The sequence below is a fragment of the Myxocyprinus asiaticus genome, chromosome 36, assembly GCF_019703515.2.
Source record: "Myxocyprinus asiaticus isolate MX2 ecotype Aquarium Trade chromosome 36, UBuf_Myxa_2, whole genome shotgun sequence".
In the NCBI taxonomy this organism is placed as follows: Eukaryota; Metazoa; Chordata; class Actinopteri; order Cypriniformes; family Catostomidae; genus Myxocyprinus; species Myxocyprinus asiaticus.
In genome coordinates this window covers 10,846,553-10,872,136 of record NC_059379.1, presented here as the reverse complement: position 1 = coordinate 10,872,136, position 25,584 = coordinate 10,846,553, and the positions used below count along the sequence as shown (strand labels likewise).

The 25,584-nt window shown below is 38.8% G+C and overlaps 2 protein-coding genes across 8 annotated transcripts; both read right to left on the bottom strand.

Moving 5' to 3' along the window:
- Positions 1-336: 336 nt before the first annotated feature.
- Positions 337-5,512, bottom strand: LOC127426951 (elastase-1-like). Its single transcript, XM_051674172.1, has 6 exons — positions 5,055-5,512; positions 4,507-4,616; positions 4,315-4,409; positions 3,746-4,026; positions 1,784-1,947; positions 337-1,683 (listed from the first exon to the last, which is right to left on the bottom strand). The coding sequence occupies exons 1-6, from the start codon at positions 5,173-5,175 to the stop codon at positions 1,504-1,506; spliced, it is 951 nt and encodes a 316-aa protein (XP_051530132.1). The 5' UTR covers positions 5,176-5,512; the 3' UTR covers positions 337-1,503.
- A 2,239-nt stretch (positions 5,513-7,751) lies between these two features.
- LOC127426942 (uncharacterized) lies at positions 7,752-24,531 on the bottom strand. Of its 7 annotated transcripts, XM_051674155.1 has the most exons (5): positions 20,050-20,491; positions 18,671-18,836; positions 15,259-15,488; positions 14,908-14,955; positions 7,752-11,280 (listed from the first exon to the last, which is right to left on the bottom strand). In XM_051674155.1, the coding sequence occupies exon 5, from the start codon at positions 11,268-11,270 to the stop codon at positions 9,873-9,875; it is 1,398 nt and encodes a 465-aa protein (XP_051530115.1). In that variant the 5' UTR covers positions 11,271-11,280; positions 14,908-14,955; positions 15,259-15,488; positions 18,671-18,836; positions 20,050-20,491; the 3' UTR covers positions 7,752-9,872. The 7 variants fall into 7 exon arrangements, with proteins under 7 accessions (XP_051530115.1, XP_051530113.1, XP_051530114.1 ...); XM_051674153.1 differs by lacking the exons at positions 14,908-14,955; positions 20,050-20,491 and adding an exon at positions 23,832-24,531; XM_051674154.1 differs by lacking the exons at positions 14,908-14,955; positions 20,050-20,491 and adding an exon at positions 23,832-24,531 and having other exon boundaries at positions 18,671-18,832.
- Positions 24,532-25,584: the final 1,053 nt, after the last annotated feature.

Below are 25,584 nucleotides of genomic sequence, written 5' to 3'. Positions count from 1 at the left end.
TTCATGCAAAGCATAAAACTTAACCCTATGAAGCCTAAAGTATTAAATAATAGTCAGAAAATTCACATTTCAAAATTGTAAAGAGTGGCTCAAATTTGTTTTGAATTAGAAACATAAGTGGGCTGGCGGCCCTTATAGTCACAGGGCCTTACTGAAATTATTTTTGTGGTAATCAACAACATTATGCCACAGATGCTGTCCTATGAGCTTCACTTATTCCATTTGGAACATTCCTTGTCATTTCAGGCATTTGACAGAAAAAAAAAAAAAGAAAAAAAAAGTTTAGCAAATTAAGTTCTTCTTAACGTTCATTGTTTTAACAATGTTGTTGGCACATAAAAATGAATCGACAGACATTGTTTACAAATGGTTTATTTGTATGCAGGTTAGACAGTCAATGTACAGAGTACAGATGAGTGATAATTACCATATTACTGCACAATAAATGTCATTCATTCAGCTACTTTTAGTTATATTTGATACTCCACATAATATTTTGAGTGAAAGTATTTTAAGATTTTAGAGTCAGTATTTCTCAACCAGAATAACTATTATTTATTCTATTATTTGTTCTATTAAATAATAGTAATATTTATATTCATATTTATTATGATCCAAGCAGTATTACACCACTACCCCAGATACTCACAATTATTAAGGGGTTTGTTCACTTAAAAATGAAAATTCTGTCATCATTAACTCACCCTCATGTCATTCCAAACCTATATGACTTACTTTCTTCTGTGGAACAAAAAAGATGTCCAGAATGACTGCCCCAGTCACCATTCACATTCGCTGTGGGAAAAAAAAGATGCAATGAAAGTGAATGGTGACTGAGTCTGTTATCCTGTATAACATCTTTTGTATTTCAAGGAAGACATAAAGTCATACAGGTTTAGAATAAAATGAGGATGAGTGAATGATGACAAAATTTGCATGTTTGGAATTTAGTCCTTTTTAGGGACATTATCTTGGGAAATACCCTGCATTTGCTGATAAATATGTGTGGAAATTACTTGCTCTCTGTTCAGTGAAAACCATTAAAACCATCGTGTCAAAGGGACGAGATATTTCTCTCAATACTTGAAACTGACCATCAAAGCACCTTAAGGACTGTTCACTGGACTGCCCTAGAGAGAAGGCGAAAGTACATGCCAGTCCTTTCAGAAAAATTTGCGTCATTAGTTTAATGTACAATAGCCAGGACTCTTGCAGATCTAGTTTTACAGAAAATGTTGCTTGGCTAGCTGAAAGCAGTTAAAAACTTTACAGTTATGAACAACAGCGAAGCCCAGAAGAATCTCACATGCATAGTGGAGAAACGACCCTCAAAGCAGTGCAAACTACCCTAACTTTGGTGGCTGGTGGCTATGTTGTACACCAGCTCTCAGTACATGGACCACAACTGGCTGACCAAGTCCAAAGGCCAGACCCAGCTAAAGCTGTTATCACAATGCTTCCTGTGCCCGCAGATGTGGGTAAAGAATTCTTAAAGATGGTTAATCAGTGCAGGAAGAAGTCTCTGATGCGAGTGGCCTCTATCCATGGGATGTAGGCTGCAGTGCGGGTGAAAACACTGGGCTTGTTCTCCACTGTGCATCCAATGGGACCAAAGCTCACAATGCCATGAACCTCCCAGTGGTCACGCCCCACCTGACACAGCAGAGGGCCACCAGAATCACCCTAGAGGAATAAGATTCACACAGAAGGTAGAAGAAGTCTTGGAAAAAATGGGTTTGAAGATAGAGTTCTTTGTTGAATTTTCTCATAAAGCTATTCTTACCTGACAGGCGGCTGGGGTTCCTTCTGTGTCACGGAACCCGGCGCAGATCATGGAGTCTCTCACACGGTCACCCCAGAACTTCTTCTGACGGCAGGTCTTGTAGTCAATGACTGGGAGCCGAGCTTGGTTCAGTGTCTCAGCAAGTGACACGTTTTCTTTTCCACCTACAATTTACAGAAGAAAAGATGCCAAACACCAGCCCTGGATCAGTGGATCAACTCCCTTTGTAAACTTTGCAATATTAATATTCATTGTTTTTGCTTCAGGCGATTAAAATAAACCAGTTCTACATTTACATACCAGTTATTTACTGTACACACACTATCTTAAGCCAATGATTTCATAGATGCTCTAGCAAATTTATTTCAAGACCTAACTACACTATCTGGGATCAGTGTAAATGTAGCAGTGCTACTAACTTAACAAAATTTTTCAGTAGTGTGACAGTAGCTCAGCTATTATCACAGCAGTGTAGCTTTTCCAGTAACCTACATTTTCCCACAAGTATCGTTGTAGCATCAGAAAACACTACATTTGTCACATTGTATTGCGAACTGAAACACTGGGAATCCAAATCATTTAAGTGAACCAGTTCCTCTGGAAAGTTCGTGTAAATTAATTAGTTAAAATAAAACGATTCACAATATTTAGCATTGGGAACTCCAATTAATTTCAGTGAGTCGGTTCGTTTAGATGGTTCATGTAAATGAAATAGTTATAGTTATTATTTTAATATGTTCCTTAAGGTTCACTAATACAATTTGTAAAGTTTTTTTGCACAAAAACAGTCATATATTTGTAAAACATGATAATCTTTCACACTTATTCTGACCCTCTGTCAGAAATGCTCAATTTGGAGCTGCTTCTCCTTTAAGACTTGACAGTAAACGCCCACTGTTGTGATTGGCTCTCTGCTCTTGACTGACGTGCTCTCTCCTTGCCATCTCACTGCTCACAACTACTAGGCAGGGCTACGAAGGTGACTAGGTAAAGTAATCGTTGATGTGTTGTAACGGAGGCTGTCAGATGCAAATGTCTACCACAGTGTGACATCACAATGTGGAAGAAGTAGTGTACGAGTCATTTTGGCAGCTTGGTTTCGAAAAATGCTTTTTGCAGTAAGGAGGAAGTTTTGAGTTCTGAAACTTTCCGTTTGTTTTTTATAATACAATGACTTCTTATATGTAAAAAAAAAAAAAAAACATGGAAAATTTGATTCCTCATGTCATAACATCAATATAATGTTGTCACCCCAATTTTCATAACATGTCAATACAATCCTTATTTAAAAAAAAGATATAAGTAAATATATAAAGGATAAAAAAAGGTGCTATAAATGATTTTTTCATGGAAAAAGATGCAAAAAAAATATTTCCTCCTCTCTTAAAGATATGACTAATTCAATGACTCAGTGAGAAAGCTTCAGAATGCTAAAATTGCTTACAGCACCTTTAAGAATTTCTGATTGCAGAATAAAAAAAAAAATCATCTGATTGTTATATATTTAAAAAATATTTTCCTCTTTAAACAGCTTCAGTGTAGTTAGCTACTTTTTGTTAGTAACTTGAAGTGTAGCTAACTACTTTCTTAAAAGAGTAGATTGACTGTAGTTTAAAACACAACACAGACGTAGCTAGTTTTAAAGTAGCTTCCCCAACACTTCCCCATGTCTTGGGAGACATTAACATTCACACATTTTGTAGATGTATTTATCCAAAGTGATTAACAGTGCATTAAAGATATACATGTCATCATTGTGTGTTCCTGGAAATTGAACCCATGACCTTGGTGTTGACAATGCCATGCCCTACCAGTTGGAACTTGTAAAACACATCTCTTGTTTGATGTTCTGATTGACTCTTATAGATCTGTGCTCTAGTAAGTATGTTTATATGAACAAAATGTGCTAATTCTGAATCTGACATTAAGCACAGAGGCTTTTGGTGCACTTCTGTACGGTACCTCGTGTGTCTCCCCAGCCAGTCACCCAGCAGTAGTGCCCTGGTTTAAGGTTGGTCTGCTTGCGCGGCAGGCAGGCGTATCGGATGAAATTACTGGTCTGGATATCTGTGCCAGCTTTGACCAATGCAATGTCATAGTCCAGCTCACTGTGGGCTGGATAACGAAAGTGCTCGTGCCTGTAGATCCTCTTCACGGGAAAATTACGCTCAGCTGACTCCGCTCTTTTCAGCTGATGCTTACCCAAAACGATGCGCCAGCTGCTAGCATCCTCTGCTTTGCCTCTGAGCAAAAAAAAAAAAAAAAAGTAAAACTAAGAGAGAGGGACTTACTGCTTATCTGCTAATTATTATTTCACTAATTGTCATTTATTAAATACTGTGTTGAGTATCTAATTCAAACATATCTAGGTAGGCTACTGGTAGTTATATTTACTTTCCTCACTGGTGGTACACTTATAATTTTTCTTGTTAAAAGGTCTTTCATTGCAACTTAAAATATTGCTTGACTCTTTATGTGTTAACGTCCTCTATTTCATTTTTTTTTTTTTTTTTATAAGGATCATGTCTTACTTTTGGAAGCAATGTGCAGCAGTAAGAACCCAGTTCTTGTGGATCAGAGTTCCTCCACACACGTGAACATAATGTTTACTGCCTCTGGGACGAACCTACGACAATCAGACCTCAAATAAAGATCACTTACTTCCTCATTTTACTTGTTGCACTCCATCTGAGTCATGTTGTGCCATTTTAAGAGTAATTTACCTGCAGTGAGACCTGCCATGGCCAGGAATGTGGTCTTGCCTCGTTGCCTGACACAATACGCTCCACTGTATTTGGTTTAAAATGAGCCAGGCCACAGTCCTTTGGCCAGTCTAGGAACAGAAGGACAGTTAAGTCAAAATCAGTGAAGTCTTTTAGTTCAATACAAATCACTCTGTCCATGCAAAACTGTTAACTTTTTTCCCCCCATATAGACAAGGTCCACTGGATTTGTGAGGCAGCAAATGAAAGGTGTTATCCCAGTACAGCAAAGAGGTAAAAGAAAGAAAATGGATATTTTTGAATGGAAAAGCCAGTTTAAATCAGTCTAAAATGGTTTGCTGGTCTTAGCTGGTTTAAATTAGCCTCCCAGCCTGACTAAATTGGTGCTCAGCTGATTTAGCTGGGAGGCCAATCACTTGAAAACAAACCAGATCAGGCTGGGAGACCAGCTAAGACCAGCAAACATTTTCAGCAGTGAGATCTTTGAGAAACACAAAAATTTGAGCCAGAAATGTTAGTGGTCAGCTGGTTTTCGTTTGGTTTCTCACCGAGATGGAGGACTTTGTGCTGTTGAAGACGACTGGGGTTGAATGCATAGGTGGAGGCTCTGTCCAGCACCAGACCCAGCAGCATTAGCAGCAGTGAAAAAAATGGGCTCCGTAATGCCATGATCTACAGTAAACTGTTTGTTGCGCCCTGGAGATAACCCATTTATACCATGCCTAGTACAGGGACTGTCCTTTGTCCACTCCACACCCCTGTCACTGGGACAAAGCACTTTGACAATACCCCTCCCAGTCCTGGATTGTTCTGGTGGGGTAGCTGAGGGTTTTCGGAACAAGCTGGCCCCAGGGGATCATGGGAGTACCATCAGCAATTTCGTCCATTGCCACTGTGCAAAACAACTCGCCCAGAATGGATTGCCAGTAGTCTCCTTACAGTCACGCCATGTTGACAACTATTTGGATGATGGGAGACCTCAAAATGACCTTCTGCTGCCTTCCAATAGCCTGGAGGGACCCAGTTACTGTGTAAAACTGAAAATAATTAACATGAGCATGACTGAAACTTGTATAAAGATTAGCAGAACCTATTTTTAATCATTTACCTGAAGCATTTATCCAATATGACTTATAGTTTTCAGAAGAAATCAGAATCAGAATGAGCTTTATTGCCAGGTATGCTTCCACATGCAAGGATTTTTTCTTGGTGACAGAAGCTTCCAGTGCACAAACAATACAACAACAAGACAGAGATAATAAAAAATAGAATAAAAATAAAGAGTAAATAGAAATATATAGAAATACACAATAAGACAAAAATATACATATAGTATGTACAAATACAAATCTGTTATCTACAGTGCAAGGGAATGTAATGTAGAAGAGGTAGGATATGTTAAATAATAGAATTGACTAGGCTGTGTATTGCACGTAATTATAGTATAGTTTTAACTGTTCATGAGATGGATAGCCTGAGGGAAAAAAGTTATCTTGTGCCTTATGGTTCTGGTGCTCAGTGCTCTGTAGCATCGGACAGAAGGCAACAGTTCAAAAAGGAGGTGGGCTGGGTGAGTGGGGTCCAGAGTGATTTTACCAGCCCTTTTCCTCACTGTTGAAGTGTACAGTCTTTGAAGGGAGGGCAAGGGGCAACCAATAATCTGCTCAGCAGTCCGAACTGTCCTTTGTAGTCTTCTGATGTCCGATTTCATAGCTGAACAAAACCAGATAGTTACTGAAGTGCAGAGGACAGACTCAATGACTGCTGAGTAGAACTGGATTAGCAGCACCTGTGGCAGGTTGAACTTCCTCAGCTGGTGAAGGAAGTACAACCTCTGCTGGGCCTTTTTCAAAATAGAGTCAGTGTGGGTCTCCCACTTCAGGTCCTGTGAGATGGTAGTACCCAGGAAACGGAATGACTCCACTGTTGCCACAGTGCTGTTTAGAATGGTGAGCGGGGTCAATGTTGGGGTGTTCCTCCTAAAGTCCACAATCATCTCCACTGTTTTGAGCGTGTTGAGCTCCAGGTTGTTATGACTGCACCAGTGAGCCAGCTGTTCAACCTCCCTTCTGTATGCAGACTCATCATCATCTTGGATGAGGCCGATGACAGTAGTGTCGTCTGCAAACTTCAGGAGCTTGACAGAGGGGTCCTTGGCGGTGCAGTCGTTGGTATACAGAGAGAAGAGTAGCGGGGAGAGCACACATCCCTGAGGGGCACCAGTGCTGATCATACATGTGCTGGAAGTGAATTTCCCCAGTCTTACTAGCTGCTGCCTGTTCATCAGAAAGCTGGTGATCCACTAGCAGATAGATGTGGGAACAGAGAGCTGGGATGATGGTGTTGAAAGCCGAACTCCACAAAAAGGATCCTTGCATATGTCCCTGGTCTGTCCAGATGATGCAGGATATGATGCAATCCCATGTTGACTGCATCATCCACAGACCTGTTTACTCTATAAGCAAATTGAAGGGGATCTAAAAAGGGTCCAGTGATGTCCTTCAGGTGGGCCAACACCAGTCTCTCAAATGACTTGGAGTCATTTGAGAGACTGGTGTTGGCCCACCTGTATCAGTTCAAGCATGAAAACATTTCCCTACATTTCCCTATAGTTCTACTGATAGTGTGTTGTGTAAACAGCCTCAGAAAGACGGGTTCTGGTTCCATGGGACCAGTAAGTACTCATTCACATAAAAAACTGATGAGCGTGATTCGAAGGTTGCATTTTCCCTCAATATAAAATTAGGTTAGGGGCTAGAGTTAATAAAATAGGCATTCCTGTTGACTGTATTACATTATATGCAACTAAAAATGCAACTAGCTTTTGGCAACACCCTGTGGACATTTCACCCAGAAACTGGAGCTCACATGTGCCCATACATTCAACAACACTTCCAGCTTTAGCCACTGGGGGGTGGGGGGGTCAGGTTTTTGAATTTCAGTAAGCATAGACCAATTTTAGCAACAAAAGTTTAAACCCACTATTGCCGAATTCACAATGTGATCAGTCAGAATTTCTTACTGTATGCGTGAAAACATGCAAGGGCTGTACTGTATATTCAGGCCCTCCATAGTGATAATTCAGGCTGAATGGAGTTTTGTTACTTTTAACACCTTGACCTGTTCCTAACATATCCTTACAAACTCTGAAATGTGGCACAGAAAAGAGAGAGGAAGAAAAAAAAAAACATGAGGAGCTCAGAATAGTCAATACCAGGGAATGTGCCTGCTCATCCAAATGCTCAAACTTAGAATAAAAGGGCCGTAGAAAAGTCCAGGGCAATCTACTGGAACACAGTTCACCAAGTTTAGCAGGACCTTTTGACATGTTGTTATGCCCAATGAGAACTTCCCTTTAATGGCTATATCATAAACACAGCATCAATAGTGGGTTGCTATATTGTGTTTTGAGTACCAGGCACAGAACATTGTTTACCAAATGCTTTATTGTTGCTGATACATTTCAAGACATTCAATATTCTAAATATTAAAACATGTTAGTATAGTTTTTGCTGTAGAAAGCTTACAAAAAGCGTTTTCCCCCCATCGTACTGCAAGGTGTTGATCCAGTAATATCTAAATTGTTGAATCACAATGCTCTGGTCTAAAAAGAAACTAAATGTGCTTTGGCAAAGAAAAACAAAAGCAGTGTGTGCAGCACACACTGTTGATTTGGTCAGAAATTCTGGATACACATTTACTTACCAACAATATGTCTTTTTAAAGAGACTTTTCATGCTCTTTAAAAGAGTATATTATGAACATGATTGACAGAGATTGCATTAATTGCAGTTGATTCTGATTCTGTACATGATTGTTGTGATATAGCATATATGTGATCATGATATACAGTATATAAACATAGTTTAAATCTTACACAGAATGTGATATTTCTGAAGCATTTTCTCTTTAGAAACTTTACAACTTTGTAATGATATTATGAAAAATGGTTCTGTGGTTCTGGCATAACCAAACTAAATCATTTTTAACTTCCTACAAAATAGATAACATTTATTAAAATATGTCATAAAATTAATGGAATGATACTAAAGGGAAGTATTTGAGGTCTAGTCCAAATATATTTTTTGTTGTGTTTGTGGTTTTAATCTTTGATCTGAAAATGTGTCACTTGAATTATTTTACTAATGGCACAAAAGATTGTGTCTGCAGATATTTAATTATAATGTTATAATTATTTTTTTCAGATAAGAATTTGGCACCAAAATTAAAATGTGTGCATGTTTTTTATTTATATATTATTATTTAATTTATTATTATTACTTTTTTCAAATGATTGAGATCATCTCTGAGCATAAGAACATAACTGGGGCTTAGTTTTAGCTTATAATGTACTACAAAAATACAGGAACACTGATCTTGAGTATATATTTGCTAATCATCAGTAAGTCTGATAAGAAAACAGCTTTACATACCCACAGACCTCATGAGCATTCATATTTTTAATTCTATGAATGGATTCTGGCCTTGAGCCCACTTTAACCCACCTGGCCAAATCATAGCTGGACCAATAAGCATTTGCTGGGGGCATCTTATGATAATGAGAGCAGCTTATGAAACATTAAGATCAGTTTAGACATCAGCAACAACAAATAGACTTAAAAAAAAAAAAAAAAAAAATGAAAGTTGAAATTTCTGCCATATACCAGTAGTACTAATGGATTGTCATTGTCTACAAGGACCTTAACACCACATCCATGAGACCAGAAAACACAGAAATCGTGATGAATTTGGATGTAATCAGCTAATTAAAACCAGTCGGACTTAAGATCATGCTAGGGTTGCCAACTTTTCATCATGTGAAAATGGGATGCTTGAGCATTTTGACTGCTTCAAGGCAGGACACAACAGCTTTAATACGGGACGTTTGGCCACCCTCTAAAATACGGGACAATAGGTGTCCCGTACGGATATCGTAATTTCTCCCAAAATATGGGATGCCCTGGCTAATATGGGACAGTTGGCCCTAGTTGCCCAAGTTGACCTAGTTTACCCTAATTGCTCAAGGCAGCCCTACAGAGTGTGCGAGGGTTACAGTAACTTCAGGGTACCCCTAGGTAATGTTCAATCATTTCTTGTCCAAATCCAACATGTAGAAGCAGACAATCTTAGCCTATAATTACTGTTTCCAAAAGGGCAAATACAGACTGCTCACCAAAATTATCATGCTGGTATTTTGGACAAAAAAGGGGGACCTAAAAGGTACTTTGGAAGTCAAATCAGGAACAAGGCCATGTTTGAAGGTACAGTAGTGGAAACACAACACTATCTGTAAATTCTGAATGGTAGCTTTATGCATTTTATTAGCTTGCAATGTTGTTCCAAACATCACCCCATCACTGATCCCTTCAGTCTCCTACAGTATTGGGGTTGGAGCAACATGCAGAACTGCGCAGTGATCTTATAATGCCTTCGCTCTTTTTCTGTTGCCTGGGCTCCAGTGCCAAGCCGCTGACAGTCTCTGTGGAGTCTTCCTTTTGAGCAGCTGCAGCAGCTGCGGTCTCTTTGATCTGAAGTTCCAGATGCTTCTGGATTGCCAGGCCGAGCTCTTCGGGATCCAGAGCTGCACCATATACCTCCCAGGTCATTCCCTCAGCATCCCATTCCACCTCTTTCATGGGGGTCTTATGACACATGCGCTCTGTGGACGAAGATGTGTCCGAGTTAAGATCTGCCCTTAAATTCATTTCTGGAAACACATGGGATAGAGGAGAAACAAGGGAATCAGAGGATATGGTCTGCACACCAACATCTCTGAGCTCATGGTCAGATGTCATGGTAGTGGCATCTTTTATTGTCCTGTTAAGACTAGTCTGGCCTGTCCGGTCTAGTCTAAGGCAGGAAGAGTTCTGTCCCCTTAATTCAGATCCACAACAGTGGCCTGACCGCCGGCTGTCAAGTCTGGTCTCGCTTACCGAGGACACAAGAGGTGGAAAACCGAGCAAGCCTGAATGGAGGATAGACCGCTGACCTGCACAGGGACTTCCTGCACAAGCTGGCTGTGATATCAAATGTCCAGGGCAGGGAACACCAGTGCAAGAATTTCGCAAGCAGGAATTGTTCATCATATGACCCACATAGGTAGACCTGTGGCATGCAGTGAAATGATGGCTTTCACAGTTACTCTGAATGTGGTCCTCTGAATTCGCCTGTTGTGTGAAGCTGTTGCTCAGAGCTGAAGAACTCATTCTACATGTCATTCTGCAACAACTGCATCCCGTTGGGTTCTCCACATGTCTGCAACACCGACAACTTCCCTCCCTGTTTACCAGATCCTTTCTCATTAGATCCCTATTTGTGGATGGTGAGTGTGGCACACACTTCACCCCACCAGGGGCCTGATTTTGTCCCAGAAGCAGATCCTGCATTGGAGTCCTTCTGGGTGTGTCCTCCATGACGCTCCAAGGTCTTGCAGTTCCTCCATGCCAGATTACAGTCTCTGGGGTACTGTTTCCACTACACATGCTCCCCTGTTCATGGTCACACAAGTTTAAAGGGACAACGGTAGCTGGTCCACCCAGACTGACAGGCCTTTGAGTGCATGCTGCACTGCTGGCACTCTTGCGCAAATTCTGACGGTACCATGTCAGCTCCATGCGTTGAGGAGGTCCACTCATCATGTCTGTGGAGCTTTTGGATAAAGAAATTATTGGCAGTTCATGGCCTTCCACTGTTTCACTGTCAGCAGATCCAAGACTGATGCTTGGGAGGTAGATCTCAGATGTCTGCCGCTGTCCTTCCTCCATAATGAAATATCTGCAAAAGAAAGATAAAAAAAAAAAAAAAGGTAAAATAATTATAAAAAGTATATAATTAATATTAAAGGGTTAGTTCACCCAAAAATGAAAATTCGCTTATCATTTACTCACCCTCATGCCATCCCAGATGTGTATGACTTTCTTTCATCTGCTGAAAACAAACAAAGGTTTTTAGAAGAATATCTCAGCTCTGTAGGTCCATACAATGCAAGTGAATAGGTGCCAAAATCTTGAAGCTCCAAAATCCACATAAGGGCAACATAAAAGTATTCCAGACGATTCTGGTGGTTAAATTAATATCTTCAGATGCAATGTGATTGGTGTAGATGAGAAACAGATCAATATTTAAGACCTTTTTCCTTCACTTTAACTTTCTTCTTCTTCTGTTCTTGGTGATTCACATTCTTCATGCATATCGCCCCCTACTGGGCAGGGAGGAGAATTTATGATAAAAAAAAAAAAATTAAATATTGATGTTTCTCACCCACACCTATCATATCTGAACACTTGGATTTAACCACTGGAGTTTTGGCACTCATTCACTTGCATTGTATGGACCTACAGAGCTGAAATATTCTTCTAAACATTTTCATTTGTGTTCTGCAGATGAAAGTCATACACATCTGGGATGCATGGAGGGTGAGTAAATCATGAGAGAATTTTTGGGTGAACTATCCCTTTAATGTTTAAATTAGCATTAACTCAATATTTATATATCTTACTTATTATTCATTTTTACTTCTGTAGAATGGAACAACAATAAATCTTAATCTTTAGTTGTCATAATTAAATAATAAAAAGATTTCTACTAGGCAATTTATAAATATATGTTACATCTGCGTGACCCTTAAACCTTCACTGCTCAGCATAAAAGAAGCATCACTGTTATTACTGACCATACAGTGGGTTAGGTGTTGGTTCAAATCCTCATAATTGTTCAATGTATTAAATATTGGAGCATAACTGATTATACACATTTTAAACTATGGACAAGAATGATATCTCAAATTGTGTGCCATGTTGTTTACTTTTTAAAACAATCAGACTTACGTTTTAAGCCTGCACTGTCAGATGTGCAAAAATGGTACCTTTAGAGCTACAACAGTTTGTCACTGGGGCAGTACCCACAAAGGTATACCCATAGTACTGTACCCTTTACATGTCAGTCGGAATTTGTACATTTCTTTGTCTTTAAAGGGTACATTATAGTATATTAATGTGTAAAGAAGGTACAGTGGGTGTAGCTTTGAGGGTACTGCCCCAGGGGCAAACTGTTGTACCGCTAAAGGTAAAATGTTTGCAAATTTTTTAGAGTATGGCTGACGACAAAACAGTAAAAAATCCAGAATTAAAGTGAAGGAGGGACCCAAGTCATCTCTTGTCTTTTTCTAGGGACAAGAAAATGAAAGAAAGTTGGGTTTGGGATCTTTTGACACGAATCAGTGAATAACCTAAAGTTACTTACCATTACTTAACAAATTTACCAACTTCATTACCAACATACAGTACCAATAGTGACGGCAACTTTTATACTGGCAAGCACCACTCACATTTTCTTCAGACAATGTCACATTTTCCATTTACAATTCTTATAAATTAGAGTTTTCATAGATCTCTTGCTGCACATAGATTAAAGTCAACTGGAGATGATGATGTCTAGGTTTTTCTCCTTGTGGGAGTGATTGACCAGATTACAGAACACTAAGCCCAACCCTAGTCTTAAGATCATTAGCTACAACACGGGTGTCCCAGCTTTTCTTAGGAGCACATTAATCCATATGGGGTCCTAACACAGATGGCCACCCAAGGATAGTAGGATGGATGATAAAAACCGTCCTAAAACAATGGACTTGAAATGATCATTTTTGGAGCATGTTTCCTTGATTATTTAAAGCATTGATTTGAGATTTTTAATTTTAACTTCTTTAAAGGAACTCTAGTTTGATTCATTCTAGTGAATGAATGAGTGGCAGGCCCATTCATATTTACATTACACTTCAGCCACTCCAACAGATCTTTGGGGAGACACTTTTGGGACTACAGCTGGTGTGTCTCTCCCTACTGTCAGCACACACATACTGCTTACACAAAATTACTACAGACTCACCCTAATGAACTCTCAGCTCTTAACTGTGGTGTCTATTCTAAGCACACATTAATACCATACAACACAAAGCTAGCATAACTTCAGCATTTACTTGTTGCTTGTCATTCAGCTGTCACCGTTTCAAAGAAAGCTTTAAAGCAACTAGAGGTTTTAAATGCCAACTCTTTTGTTCCTGGGTCAACTTACTTAGGAATGAACCTGCAGCCTTTGTGTTATCAGCCCAGATCCATTTATATAACTAATTAGCCATTAGACTACCACCATCTGGTTATGTCCTTTTGCAGTGACTTGTTGAATCATATATAAAACTAACTTAAGTGGGCCTAAAGCCTGTTTGTGCCAGAATGAAAGTTCAGCCCCCACCTCATTAACTGCAGCGAAACAACAAACTTTAATATATAACACAGGGCTCTTAAACTCATTTTAGCTTGCAGGTCAAAATGGAGCTAAGTGCCATCTTATAATTGTTTATATAAGCTAGTCTATATAACTATTTTATAAATAATTTAATGTTTACATTTTAAATTTCTATAATTGTTTATTATGTATTACAATCATTAAATAGTTTATTACAAAAAAACGTAGCAAATCTTCAACTTTATAACAAACAAGTATAATGGCTGATTTAAGTTTCACAAAAACAAAACAGTTCATGCTTCATTTCGAGTCATGACGAACATGACTGAAAGCAAAGATGGTTCAGTGAATCAGATGTGAATTCAGTAACCGCTCTGAGCTGGAGATTAAGTGGCGGAGCGAAGCTGCTGAATAGCGCTGCAGGAAACTCGTTAAGTCCAAAATAAACGTTTTGCTTTAATAACAAACATTGGGGTAACATCATACACAAGTAAACATAAAACATAAATAAAAATACAGTTCATTTAAATTACCAGATTTAACAAACAAAAGCCAAAAATAATTAATTTTAATAGGTTTTCTACGCACTTTTCCTATTTGTATCGAAATTACTGTTACTCCACTTTATGTGTCCGATATGAAGGGGCTTAAGGCCAACCGGAAAAAGCAGTATTGATTGTATTTTCTCCCAAAATACTAAATTGCAACAAAAAGTTGCCTAAACATTGCACTTTCCTAAACTTCTGTTTGTAACTATGCACTGCAACGTTTTCCAGACCCATGAGGTCATCGAATGCAATGTCTACAGGTAATTTTGTGGTAACTTGATCTAACATTTAATTACTTTTAAAATGTTGCACATTTATGAAGCTACTACTAAAAATAATATTCTAAGTTGTCAGTGCAGACCACGGAATGATCTTGAAAATATTCTTTACAAAATGACCAAAACTCTAGCAGGAGACATGATGACAGATGTTATCTCTCCACAGTGATCATGGGAAAACATGATACTTATCTTTCCTCTGCATCTAAAAATAACAGGCAAGGTGATCATGGTTAACCCTCCTCTACCAACACAGTCCCCAAACCACAGGCTAACCCCCACCCACCCAGACAACCATACACTTGCGCTATAGCTCCAAGCTGAGATACACTTACACATTGTGTTTACACTTGTGTAAACATACTGTACACACTCCAATGGACCTGTAAACCAAAGAAAAAAAGAAAGACATCTCACCTTTAGGTCTTGTTAGCAAAAATAAAGTACATGGTCCAATCAAGGCCTTGTGTCACCCTCATGTCTTTCCTTCTTTGTCACATCCCTTTTCAAAGCCTCACTTTAACACTCAATTCTGCAGGCACATGACGCAGCACTTGTTTTATAAAGACACAGCTGCGATTTCCCTCATGTAACAGGTAAGTCAACAACCCCCCTCTTCCTCCCCTCCCTCCAGACACACACACACACACACACACACACACACACACACACACATACATACATACCTCCCACTTCCTCCTCTCGTCTCTTTCCTCTCTTCCCAGCAAACTCCCGCCTCGTTCACTTCTCTCCTCTCTTCCTATAGCTCGCTCGTACACCGGTCTTAGTGAACAGGATAGAGCGGGTGTATTGTTGGATTATCAGACGCTGTCATCTGATTGCACATCACAGTCTCCTTCTAAGGGAGGGAAATCCACAGTGGAAGGAGGTGCAAAATGTGGAAAGGCAAAGAGTTCTGAGTGGGAGGAGGGGGGTGTTATAGGAGAAACAGGTGTCAGAAAAAGGAAACCAGAGAAGGAAATAAGACAGCCTTCCAATTCAACACAATAAGTACCGACAGTCACTCTCTCTCTCTCTCTCTTACACACACACACACACACACGTTCATTCTCACACATGCACAGCCCCTCTTACTCATCCAATCTCAAATAGTCTCTCTCCCCGTTGCTATAGAAACAGCCATGCTCAATGGGACCTGATGAATTTTCATCATGTCTTTTTTTTAAGTTGTCATGGGAACAATGAAAACAGCCTCTTTGAAAGAAGAGCTTGTGGATGACAGGAAACCATTATGATGTATGTCCCTGATTGCAAGAGTCATCTTTCCAATATTAGTCCATACATTAACTTGTCATTGCAAACTCACAGTTTACCCATTTTTATTATGTTGAAATTTAGGTATAAAGGTTAAACAAAGGCAAAACTGTCATGCTGTTTTCTATATGAATACAATGTACACTCACTGAGCACTTTATGAGGAAGACCTGTACACCTGCTTATTCATGCAATTATCTAATCAGCCAATTCTGTGGGAGCAGTGCAATGCAAAAAATCATGAAGATCAGAAGCTTCAGTTAATGTTCACATCAACAATCAGAATGGGGAAAAAATGTGGTCTCCGTGATTTCGACCGTGGCATGATTTTTGATGCCAGACAGGGCTGGTTTGAATGTATGTATTAACTGTTGATCTCCTGGGATTTTCATGCAAAACAGTCTCTAGTGTTTACTCAGAATGGTGCCAAAAACATAAAACATCAAGTGAGCGGCAGTTCTGCAGACAGACTCCTTGTCGATGAGAGTGGTCAGCGGAGAATGGCCAGACTGGTCCGTGCTGACAGAAAGGCTACAGTAACTCAGATAACCACTCTGTACAAATGTAGTGGGGAGAGTAGCATTTTAGAATGTCTAACCTTGAGGCGGATGGGCTACAACAGCAGAACCACGTCAGGTTCCACTTCTGTCAGCCAAGAACAGAAAGCTGAGGTTGCAGTGGGCACAGCCTCACCAAAACTGGACAGTTGAAGACTGGAAAAACGTAACCTGGTCTGATGAATCTCGATCTCTGCTTTGGCACACAGATGGTAGGGTCAGAATTTGGTGCCAGCAGCATCCATGGACCCAACCTGCCATGTGTCAACAGTCCAGGCTGGTGGTGGTGGTGTAATGGTGTGGATATTAGCGGGCACACTTTGGACCATGTGCAACCCTACATGGCCACAATTTACCCATCTTCTAATGGCTACTTCCAGCATGATAATACACCATGTCACAAAACAAAAGTCATCTCAAACTGATTTCCTAGCATGACAATGAGTTCACTGTTCTTCAGTGGCCTCCCCAGTCACCGGATCTGAATCCAATTGAACACTTTTGGGATGTGGTAGAATGTGAGATTAGCAGCATGAATGTGCAGCTGACAAACCTGCAGAAATTGTGTGATGCAATCATGTCAACATGAACCAGAATCTCAAAGGACTGTTTCCAACATCTTGTGGAATTCATGCCACAAAGAATTGAGGCTGTTTTGAGAGCAAAGGGAGCCCCTATGTAGTGTTAGTATATAGCAGTGCTCCTAATAAAATTCTCAGTGAGTGTATTTAGCCTAGTATGCTTATGTTACATTGCATGCATCTAAATTGTTTGCATTTGTAATTCATCCTTGAACAAACCTGAATGTTTGTTTTTTTCTTTACAGAGGGAATTTGTTAGTATAAAAACAGACATTGTCTGTTTGTCGTTACTTTAAATCAGATGTGTCAGGTAGGTGTCCAACAGACCCAACCTCTTATTATATTTGGCAGGAAAACACTAAATTTATCAGTTTCTGTGCATATACATGTAAGTACTGAAAGTATGCCATGGGAACTTTTAAAATGAAAATTCTGCTTAAATGTATTTACCCTCAAATGCGAATTTAAAAAAATTATTGCGTGGAACATAAAATGAGTTATCTAGCAAAATGTTCATACTGCTCCGTACCTAGTAACCATTAACTGTAACTGTAATTTTATTGAAAAGAATCACAATAAAAGTGAATGGTGACATTCAGCTTAATATCTCCTTTTATGTTACACAGAAGAAAGGAAATTATACAGGTTTAAAACAACATTAGGGTGAGAAAAGTAAACTATTTTTGAGTAAACTAGCCCTTTAAGTTTGTTTTGTATATGAATGCAAATGCAAATAAACCATTAAGTATATATGATATATGTAGTATATTCTAAAACCACAGGGAGCAAACAGATACTAAAATAGAATAAAAGTAATCAAATAATTACTAAAATGAAATGAAATGATTACTGAACAAACAGTTGAACAAAAGTAATCAGATTGCTATATTGCAATCTAATGTACTGAAACTCCCTGAATGTTTACTGCATTTAAAGGTATTGTGAGAACAGCAGATGTGTTGCCTGATTGCAGCCTTGATAAACTTCCCCTGTTGTCCAAGAGTTATTCATTAACTCTTTGTGAATACTGCCCTTTAACTAAACTAGGATTTTGCGGTCACTACAACACTGCGTTCAATTTACAGTTATTAATCCATAGACTGATCCATTGTGACCAAATTATATACAATCAGAAACATCCACGTGTTAAATAAAACATGTACATTATGGAAATTATAGTGGGGTTTATTATTATTATTATTATTATTATGATCATTATTATGATTATTATTATTATTATTGATAAGAGGTATCTATCTGAGCCAACTTACTAAAGGGATCTAGCATAAAAGATGTGTATTTTATTTATATATATATATATATATATATATATATATATATATATATATATATATATATATATATATATATGTATTTATTTATTTATTTTAAATACAATATATAACTGATTTTTGCTGGCTAGAATTAGGCCTACATCAATTTGAGGCATAGAATACAGGTAGATTTGTAAGAACATTACTGTATAGGACTAAATCATCTTTCAACAGCTGGCCACAACTGCTTTTTTAATTGGAAGTTAATTTAGCTTGCCAATTGCCTTCACAGTTTGTCTACTTACTGCATACCCAAACTTGGTTTCGTGTTTGTTTGGAAATTAACACTGCAACTGGCTGAGCAGATATTGGTCCCCTGCTTGGTCAAGTGCATGGTGTTGATAAACTAACCTGGGAAGCCTCACGGGTACTGTAGTGACCAGCTTTAGTGTGACCAGGCTGTCTACACCAAAGCAACAGCCACTCTCAATGGGACATCAGGGAGAGTGCCAATTTGACAGCCTCTGGGTATATCGGTTATGGGAATGGGAATCCAGTGACTGGTGATTCACACTGACTATACAAGAGAAAGAGAGAGAGACATTATCCAGTTAAGCATTGGACTTTGGCCATCTATGGCTGGTGAGTAAAACAATATTGTTTTATTAACCTGATCTAACTACTGTGCATCCTATTCCATTATATATATTTGTCTTAAGACAAACAGATGACATTATTTTGTTTTACTTGGCTGCAAATATTTGTTCAAATTTCATTTATCAAATGCGACTTATAATACAGTATGTTTTGTAAGACACATTATCAATGTACATTAGACACAAGACAATGGCAACTCTATGAAATGCCATTTACTTTAAAGCTTTCTTTACCTGATATGAGTGTCTCCTGCCATCCTGACATGCATGTCTGTCCATGCTAATGTGATACACCATTAAACACTGCATAGCAGATGGTTGGCCCCCTGTACACTTCTAAACTTCATGTGCAGTTGACCAATTATTGACCAGTGGTCCCAAGTGTGAAAGTATGTTGTTAAAGACATTTACATGCATGTACAGTGGCCCCAAAAAGCCTTTGGTCAAACTTAAACTATATGAATTTTTTTGCATTATATAACAAAATATGGTGCTAGACAGTTTATCAGAACTAACTTCACTTTTCTGTGCCATTTTTGCAATGACGTTTTAACCAACAAGTCCACATGCGATTTTTTGTGGAAGTATGAAGTCAGATCCACTCAAGATCACACAAGTGTCCTGGCACAGTAACCACAGATGTACTTCACATTAACTATGGACATGGATGTCCCACAAATGTTTGACAACTAGAAAAGTACCCTAATATGTTTTGCCTTAATTTTGAATAATATATCAATTGTTTATATTTTGGAACCTATCAAACTTGTCAAATGTTTTGCATGAAAAATGTTTTTTGAGCTATGCTTGGTTTTAGGTTTAGTTCATTTGTTTTTAAGTGTGACTTAAGTGTCTAAATACTTTTGGGCTACTGAATACTAAGTTCTCCCTTTTAGCTTAACAGATTTTTGCTCCATCAGTAATTACCCCAGTAGAAAATTGCACACGTGAAGCACTTTCTTGTGCTGTGTTTAAGGCATTTAAACATGGATTTAAAACACTTCTTAAGTGTAAAAGATAGAAACAAGCTTAACTCTGTAGTAATAGTCTTTGAGTAAATTATGTTTAATTTTTAAGAGTTTTTTAAACAGATTTTACCTAAAAATATAAGCTGTAATAAATGAATTACAATACCTGTTTCAAAGTTCTGGCTCACATGCCTCGAGATCGTACCATCTGCCTAAAGTAGCTTCACAGTAAATGAGAAAGTGTGCGAGGTGTTGGCCTTAAGGAAAGAAAACTCTCTGCGAAAAATGCAGTGTTTCTTGAGTAGCGGCAACACAACATGCCCCACCTCTGGCATGCAGGTCTCCACTAAAGTCTGTTGACACAAGACACTTGACACGTCTATTTAAAAATCATGAGGGACAGAGTCTGTCTAATGGTGGAACCAAGTAGGTTCAGTTAATGCAAAGAAATGTTCTCTCTTGTTTAAAACACAGAAAGAGAGAGTTAGAGGGGTGGGGAAACCATTCCAGATAAATTGATGACTTTCAGCTTAGCTTATTTTGTGTCTATGCCATTAGATTTACATTTACATTTATTCATTTGGCAGACCCTTTTATCCAAAGTGACTTAAAAAAAGAGGAAAAATACATCATAAGCGATTCATCTTAAGGAGACAGTGGTACGAAAAGTACTGCATTACTAAGTTTCACTAGCATCAGAATAGTCGTATCCAAGACAGATTAGAGTGCAACAAGAATATACAGTATATATATATATATATATATATATATATATATATATATATATATATATATATATATATATATATATATATACTACTGGTCAAATGTTTTGAAACACTTACTCATTCTTTATTATATATATATATATATATTTTTTTTACACATTTTAGAATAATAGTAAAGTCATCAAAACTATGGAATAACATAAATGGAACTATGGGAATTATGTTGTGACTAAACAAAATCCAAAATAAATCAAAACTGTGTTATATTTTAGCAAGTATAACAGTCACCCTTTGCCTAGAATTTTATATGAAAGAGAAATTAATATGGTGGTACAATTATATTTTTGTCTACAAAACTAATTTCAAACGTTTAAGCATACGCCTTCAGATCAAAAGATTTTTAAGATCATGAGAAACATTTCGGTCAAGTGTTTCGAAACTTTTGACCGGTAGTGTGTGTATATATATATATATATATATATATATATAAACACTATATTGCCAAAAGTATTCGCTCATCTGCCTTTAGACGCATATGAACTTAAGAGACATCCCATTCTTAATCCATAGGGTTTAATATGACGTCGGCCCACCCTTTGCAACTATAACAGCTTCAACTCTTCTGGGGAGACTTTCCACAAGGTTTAGGAGTGTGTTTATGGGAATTTTTGACCATTCTCCCAGAAGCGCATTTGTGAGGTCAGACACTGATGTTGGACGAGAAGGCCTGGCTCGCAGTCTTCGCTCTAATTCATCCCAAATGTGCTCTATCGGGTTGAGGTCAGGACTCTGTGCAGGCCAGTCAAGTTCTTCCACACCAAACTCGCTCATCCACGTCTTTATGGACCTTGCTTTGTGCACTGGTGTGCAGTCATGTTGGAACAGGAAGCGGTCATCCCCAAACTGTTCCCACAAAGTTGGGAGCATGGAATTGTCCAAAATCTCTTGGTATGCTGAAGCATTCAGAGTTCCTTTCACTGGAACTAAGGGGCCAAGCCCAGCTCCTGAAAAACAACCCCACACCATAATCCCCCTCCACCAAACTTCACAGTTGGCACAATGCAGTCAGACAAGTACCGTTCTCCTGGCAACCGCCAAACCCAGACTCGTCCATCAGATTGCCAGATGGAGAAGCGTGATTCGTCACTCCAGAGAACGCGTCTCCACTGCTCTAGAGTCCAGTGGCGGCGTGCTTTACACCACTGCATCCGACACTTTGCATTGCACTTGGTGATGTATGGCTTGGATGCAGCTGCTCGGCCATGGAAACCCATTCCATGAAGCTCTCTACGCACTGTTCTTGAGCTAATCTGAAGGCCACATGAACTTTGGAAGTCTGTAGCGATTGACTCTGCAGAAAGTTGGCGACCTCTGCGCACTATGCGCCTCAGCATCCGCTGACCCCGCTCTGTCATTTTACGTGGCCTAACACTTCGTGGCTGAGTTGCTGTCATTCCCAATCGCTTCCACTTTGTTATAATACCACTGACAGTTGACTGTGGAATATTTAGTAGCGAGGAAATTTCATGACTGGACTTGTTGCACAGGTGGCATCCTATCACAGTACCACGCTGGAATTCACTGAGCTCCTGAGAGCGGCCCATTCTTTCACAAATGTTTGTAGAAGCAGTCTGCATGCCTAGGTGCTTCATTTTATACACCTGTGGCCATGGAAGTGATTGGAACACCTGAATTCAATTATTTGGATGGGTGAGCGAATACTTTTGGCAATATAGTGTATATATGTATGTATGTATATGCTCGTGGAAAAGATGTGTTTTTAGACATTTTTTGAAGACAGAGAGTGAGTCTGCTTCACGGATGGAGTTGGGGAGGTCATTCCACCAACATGGTTCAGTGGTGCCTCTTTGTGTTGGTACAAGGCGCCGCTCATTAGCTGGCCGCAGGCTTCTGGTGGCAACATAGATCTGCAGAAATTATTTTAGGTATGCTGGAGCAGACCCAGTGACTGTTCTGTATGCTAGCATCAGAGCCTTGAATTTGATATGTGCATCAACCGGCAGCCAGTGAAGAGAGACGAGGAGTGGTGTAACGTGCTCTCTTTGGTTCACTAATGACCAGACGTGCTGCTGCAGTCTGGATCATTTGCAGGGGCCTAATTGCGCATGCAGGGAGGCTTGCAATAAGAGTATTACAGTAGTCCAGTCTTGTTATGACAAGTGACTGAACAAAAAGTTGTGTGGCATGTTCAGAGAGGATTAGATTCACTTGTAGCTCAGGCTTGTGGACTGTCTGCAGTATTTCTCCTCCTTTTGCTGGTAGGCCTATCAGTCTATCTGCTGTGAAGAAAGAGACAAGCCCAAATGCAATACCAGGAACTGATACCAGCCAACCCCACAATCCCACGCTGCACCACTCCAGTACTCCAGACATCACAGAGCAGCAGCTATGGGTAAATAACAGCTGTTACTTGTCTAGCAATGTCTGATCTCCAATATGAGGATCATTACATGAATCAACAGTGAACCATATTGTTTAAGTTCCCCCTTCCCTAAGCCTTTTTTGTTAACAATATAAACTACCAGTCAAAAGTCTGAACACACAGACTCATTCTTTATTATTACTAATTTCCACATTTTAGAATCATGGCAGTTTTCTGATGAAATGAACACTAGAGGCGCTACAATAACAATGACTTTTATCCACTTTCACTCAAATCACGAGTAAAACTGCAGATTATCAGTTTATAAACACTTTTTGCTTCAGTTCTCACATAATACTATCTCATGACACCAAAACACCTTTACTATCGCACATGACTTGTAAGGTTATACATTTTAAGGTTTGCATTACATAATCAACAACATTTACAAGCTTATTTAAGCAAGATCACTATCAATAGGGAGGTAGGTTTTGTTGATTTAAAACTCGATAGAGCATCAATCTTAAAAACCTCTTCTGTATGGGTGAGCATTTAACTCACTTTTAGCACCACACAGTTAACATTTCATCTCGGAACTGCAGTGGGACGTGTAATGAATCTTGTAATGTTTGCAAAATTTGCAAAAATGACGGTACAGTCACGCAATTCTCATGAGATCAGTGTATTTTAGATTTTTCAAAGTAGCTGTCCTTTGCTTAGATAACAACTCTACACACTCTGGGCATGCTCTCAACCAACTTCATGAGGTATTCACGTGCAATGCCTTTAAAGAGATAGTTCACCCAAAAATGAAATTTAATTTCATCATTTACTCACCCTCATGCCTTCCCAGGTGTGTATGACTTTCTTTCTTCAGCAGAACACAAACGAAGATTTGTAGAAAAATACCTCAGCTCTGTGGGTCCATACAATGGAGGTTGTAGCTTCAAAAATCACATAAAGGAAACATAAAAGTAATCCATATGACTCCATATGTGTTTCCAAATCTTCAGAAGCAATATAATAGGTGTGTGTGAGAAAGAGAACAATATTTAATTCCTTTTTTACTCTAAATCTCTACTTTCACTTTCAGATGTGATATGGTGCCTTGGGGCAAACCCACTTCAACACACCCTCAAAGTTGTTGTCCGGGCCACCCCCACAAGAGAACTGCACATGTTGCCCATGCCTAAATCTGCTACTGTCGTCAGGCCAAGGGAAGGCGAAAAGGATGTCAGCCAAAGTTCAACGACAGCTTTGTGTTTCAGGAAGAGAATGTATTTCTGCCCTTATGCTGTCCCTCAAAGGACAGTGTCTAAAGTGTTTTTATTCTGATAACCATCAGTAATCTAAGATATTTTGTCTGTATGTGGTTACTACATCACAGACTTTCTCATTCCATCGAGATTCAAGGGCTTTGGACTCGTTTCATGATTTCTTTGCTGATTAATTTTTCAAAGACTTGTTTCAAACCAGCTTGATAATTATTCACCCTTGTGCTATACCAGATGTCTATGACTTTCTTTCTTCTGCAGAACACAAAAAAAGATTTTTAGAAGAATATCTCAGCTCTGTAGGTCCATACAATGCAAGTGAATGGTGGCCAGAATTTTGAAGGCCCAAAAAGCAGATAAAGGTAGTATAAAATGTGAATGTCAAATTTATTTGTAATGCACAACAGCTGACCAATGTGCTGTACAACAACAACAACTATAAGAGAAATAAAAAAATTAAACAAAAATAAGACAATAGGACAATAGGACAATAATACAAACACTATGAAAGATTAAAAGCCAAGGAGAAAATATGTGTTTTTAGCAAAGATTTAAAAACAGGTAGTTTTGGAGCAGTTTTTATATGAAGAGGTAGACTGTTCCAGAGCTTGGGACCAGCTAGGCAAAAGCGTGATCACCTATTTTGCTTCAATTTTTGATCTAGGGACAATGAGCAATCTTTGAGCACCCGATCAAAGAGATCTAGAGGGGTTGTGAGTACAAAGTATTTGGGAAAGTTTGTGCTGAATTATTCAGTGATTTGAAGACCAAAAATAAAAGGATTTTAAAATCATCTCTGAAGAGGACCGGCAACCAATGAAGTAAGGCTAGTATTGGTGTAATGTGATCATGCTTGCTTATGCCCTTCAGGAGTCTAGCAGCAGCATTATGGACCATTTGTAGATGGACCAGGTATGATGAGTTAATTCCAAAAAAGAGGGAATTACAATAGTCAAAGCGTGATGAGAAAAAAGCATGGATAACTCTTTCAAAGTCTTTAAATGAAAGAAAGGGCTTTACTTTGGCTGAGTCTTAAATGAAAAACACTTGATTTAACAACTGAGTTTATCTGTTTGTCAAATTTAAGGCCCCTGTCAAATATGAAGCCCAGATTCTTCACTCATGGTTTAGCGTGAGAAGCGAGATGGCCTAAGTTAAAATTTTGGGTAGTAATAACATCAGCGGGTCCAAACATAATAATCACAGTTTGTTTTCGTTTAGATTTAAGAAATGTAAGGACATACAATATTTTACGTCCTTTAGACAAGCCAACAGATGTTCAAGAACATTTTTGATTTTACTTCTCAGAGGCAGAT

Coding starts and splice junctions, on each gene's coding strand:
- LOC127426951 (XM_051674172.1), bottom strand. CDS start 5,175: ATGGCATTACGGAGCCCATTTTTTTCACTGCTGCTAATGCTGCTGGGT. Junction 4,617..5,054: donor GCACAAAGTCCTCCATCTCG/GTGAGAAACCAA, acceptor TTCTGTTCCTAG/ACTGGCCAAAGGACTGTGGC. Junction 1,948..3,745: donor TGGCTGGGGAGACACACGAG/GTACCGTACAGA, acceptor TGTAAATTGTAG/GTGGAAAAGAAAACGTGTCA.
- LOC127426942 (XM_051674153.1), bottom strand. CDS start 11,270: ATGGAGGAAGGACAGCGGCAGACATCTGAGATCTACCTCCCAAGCATC.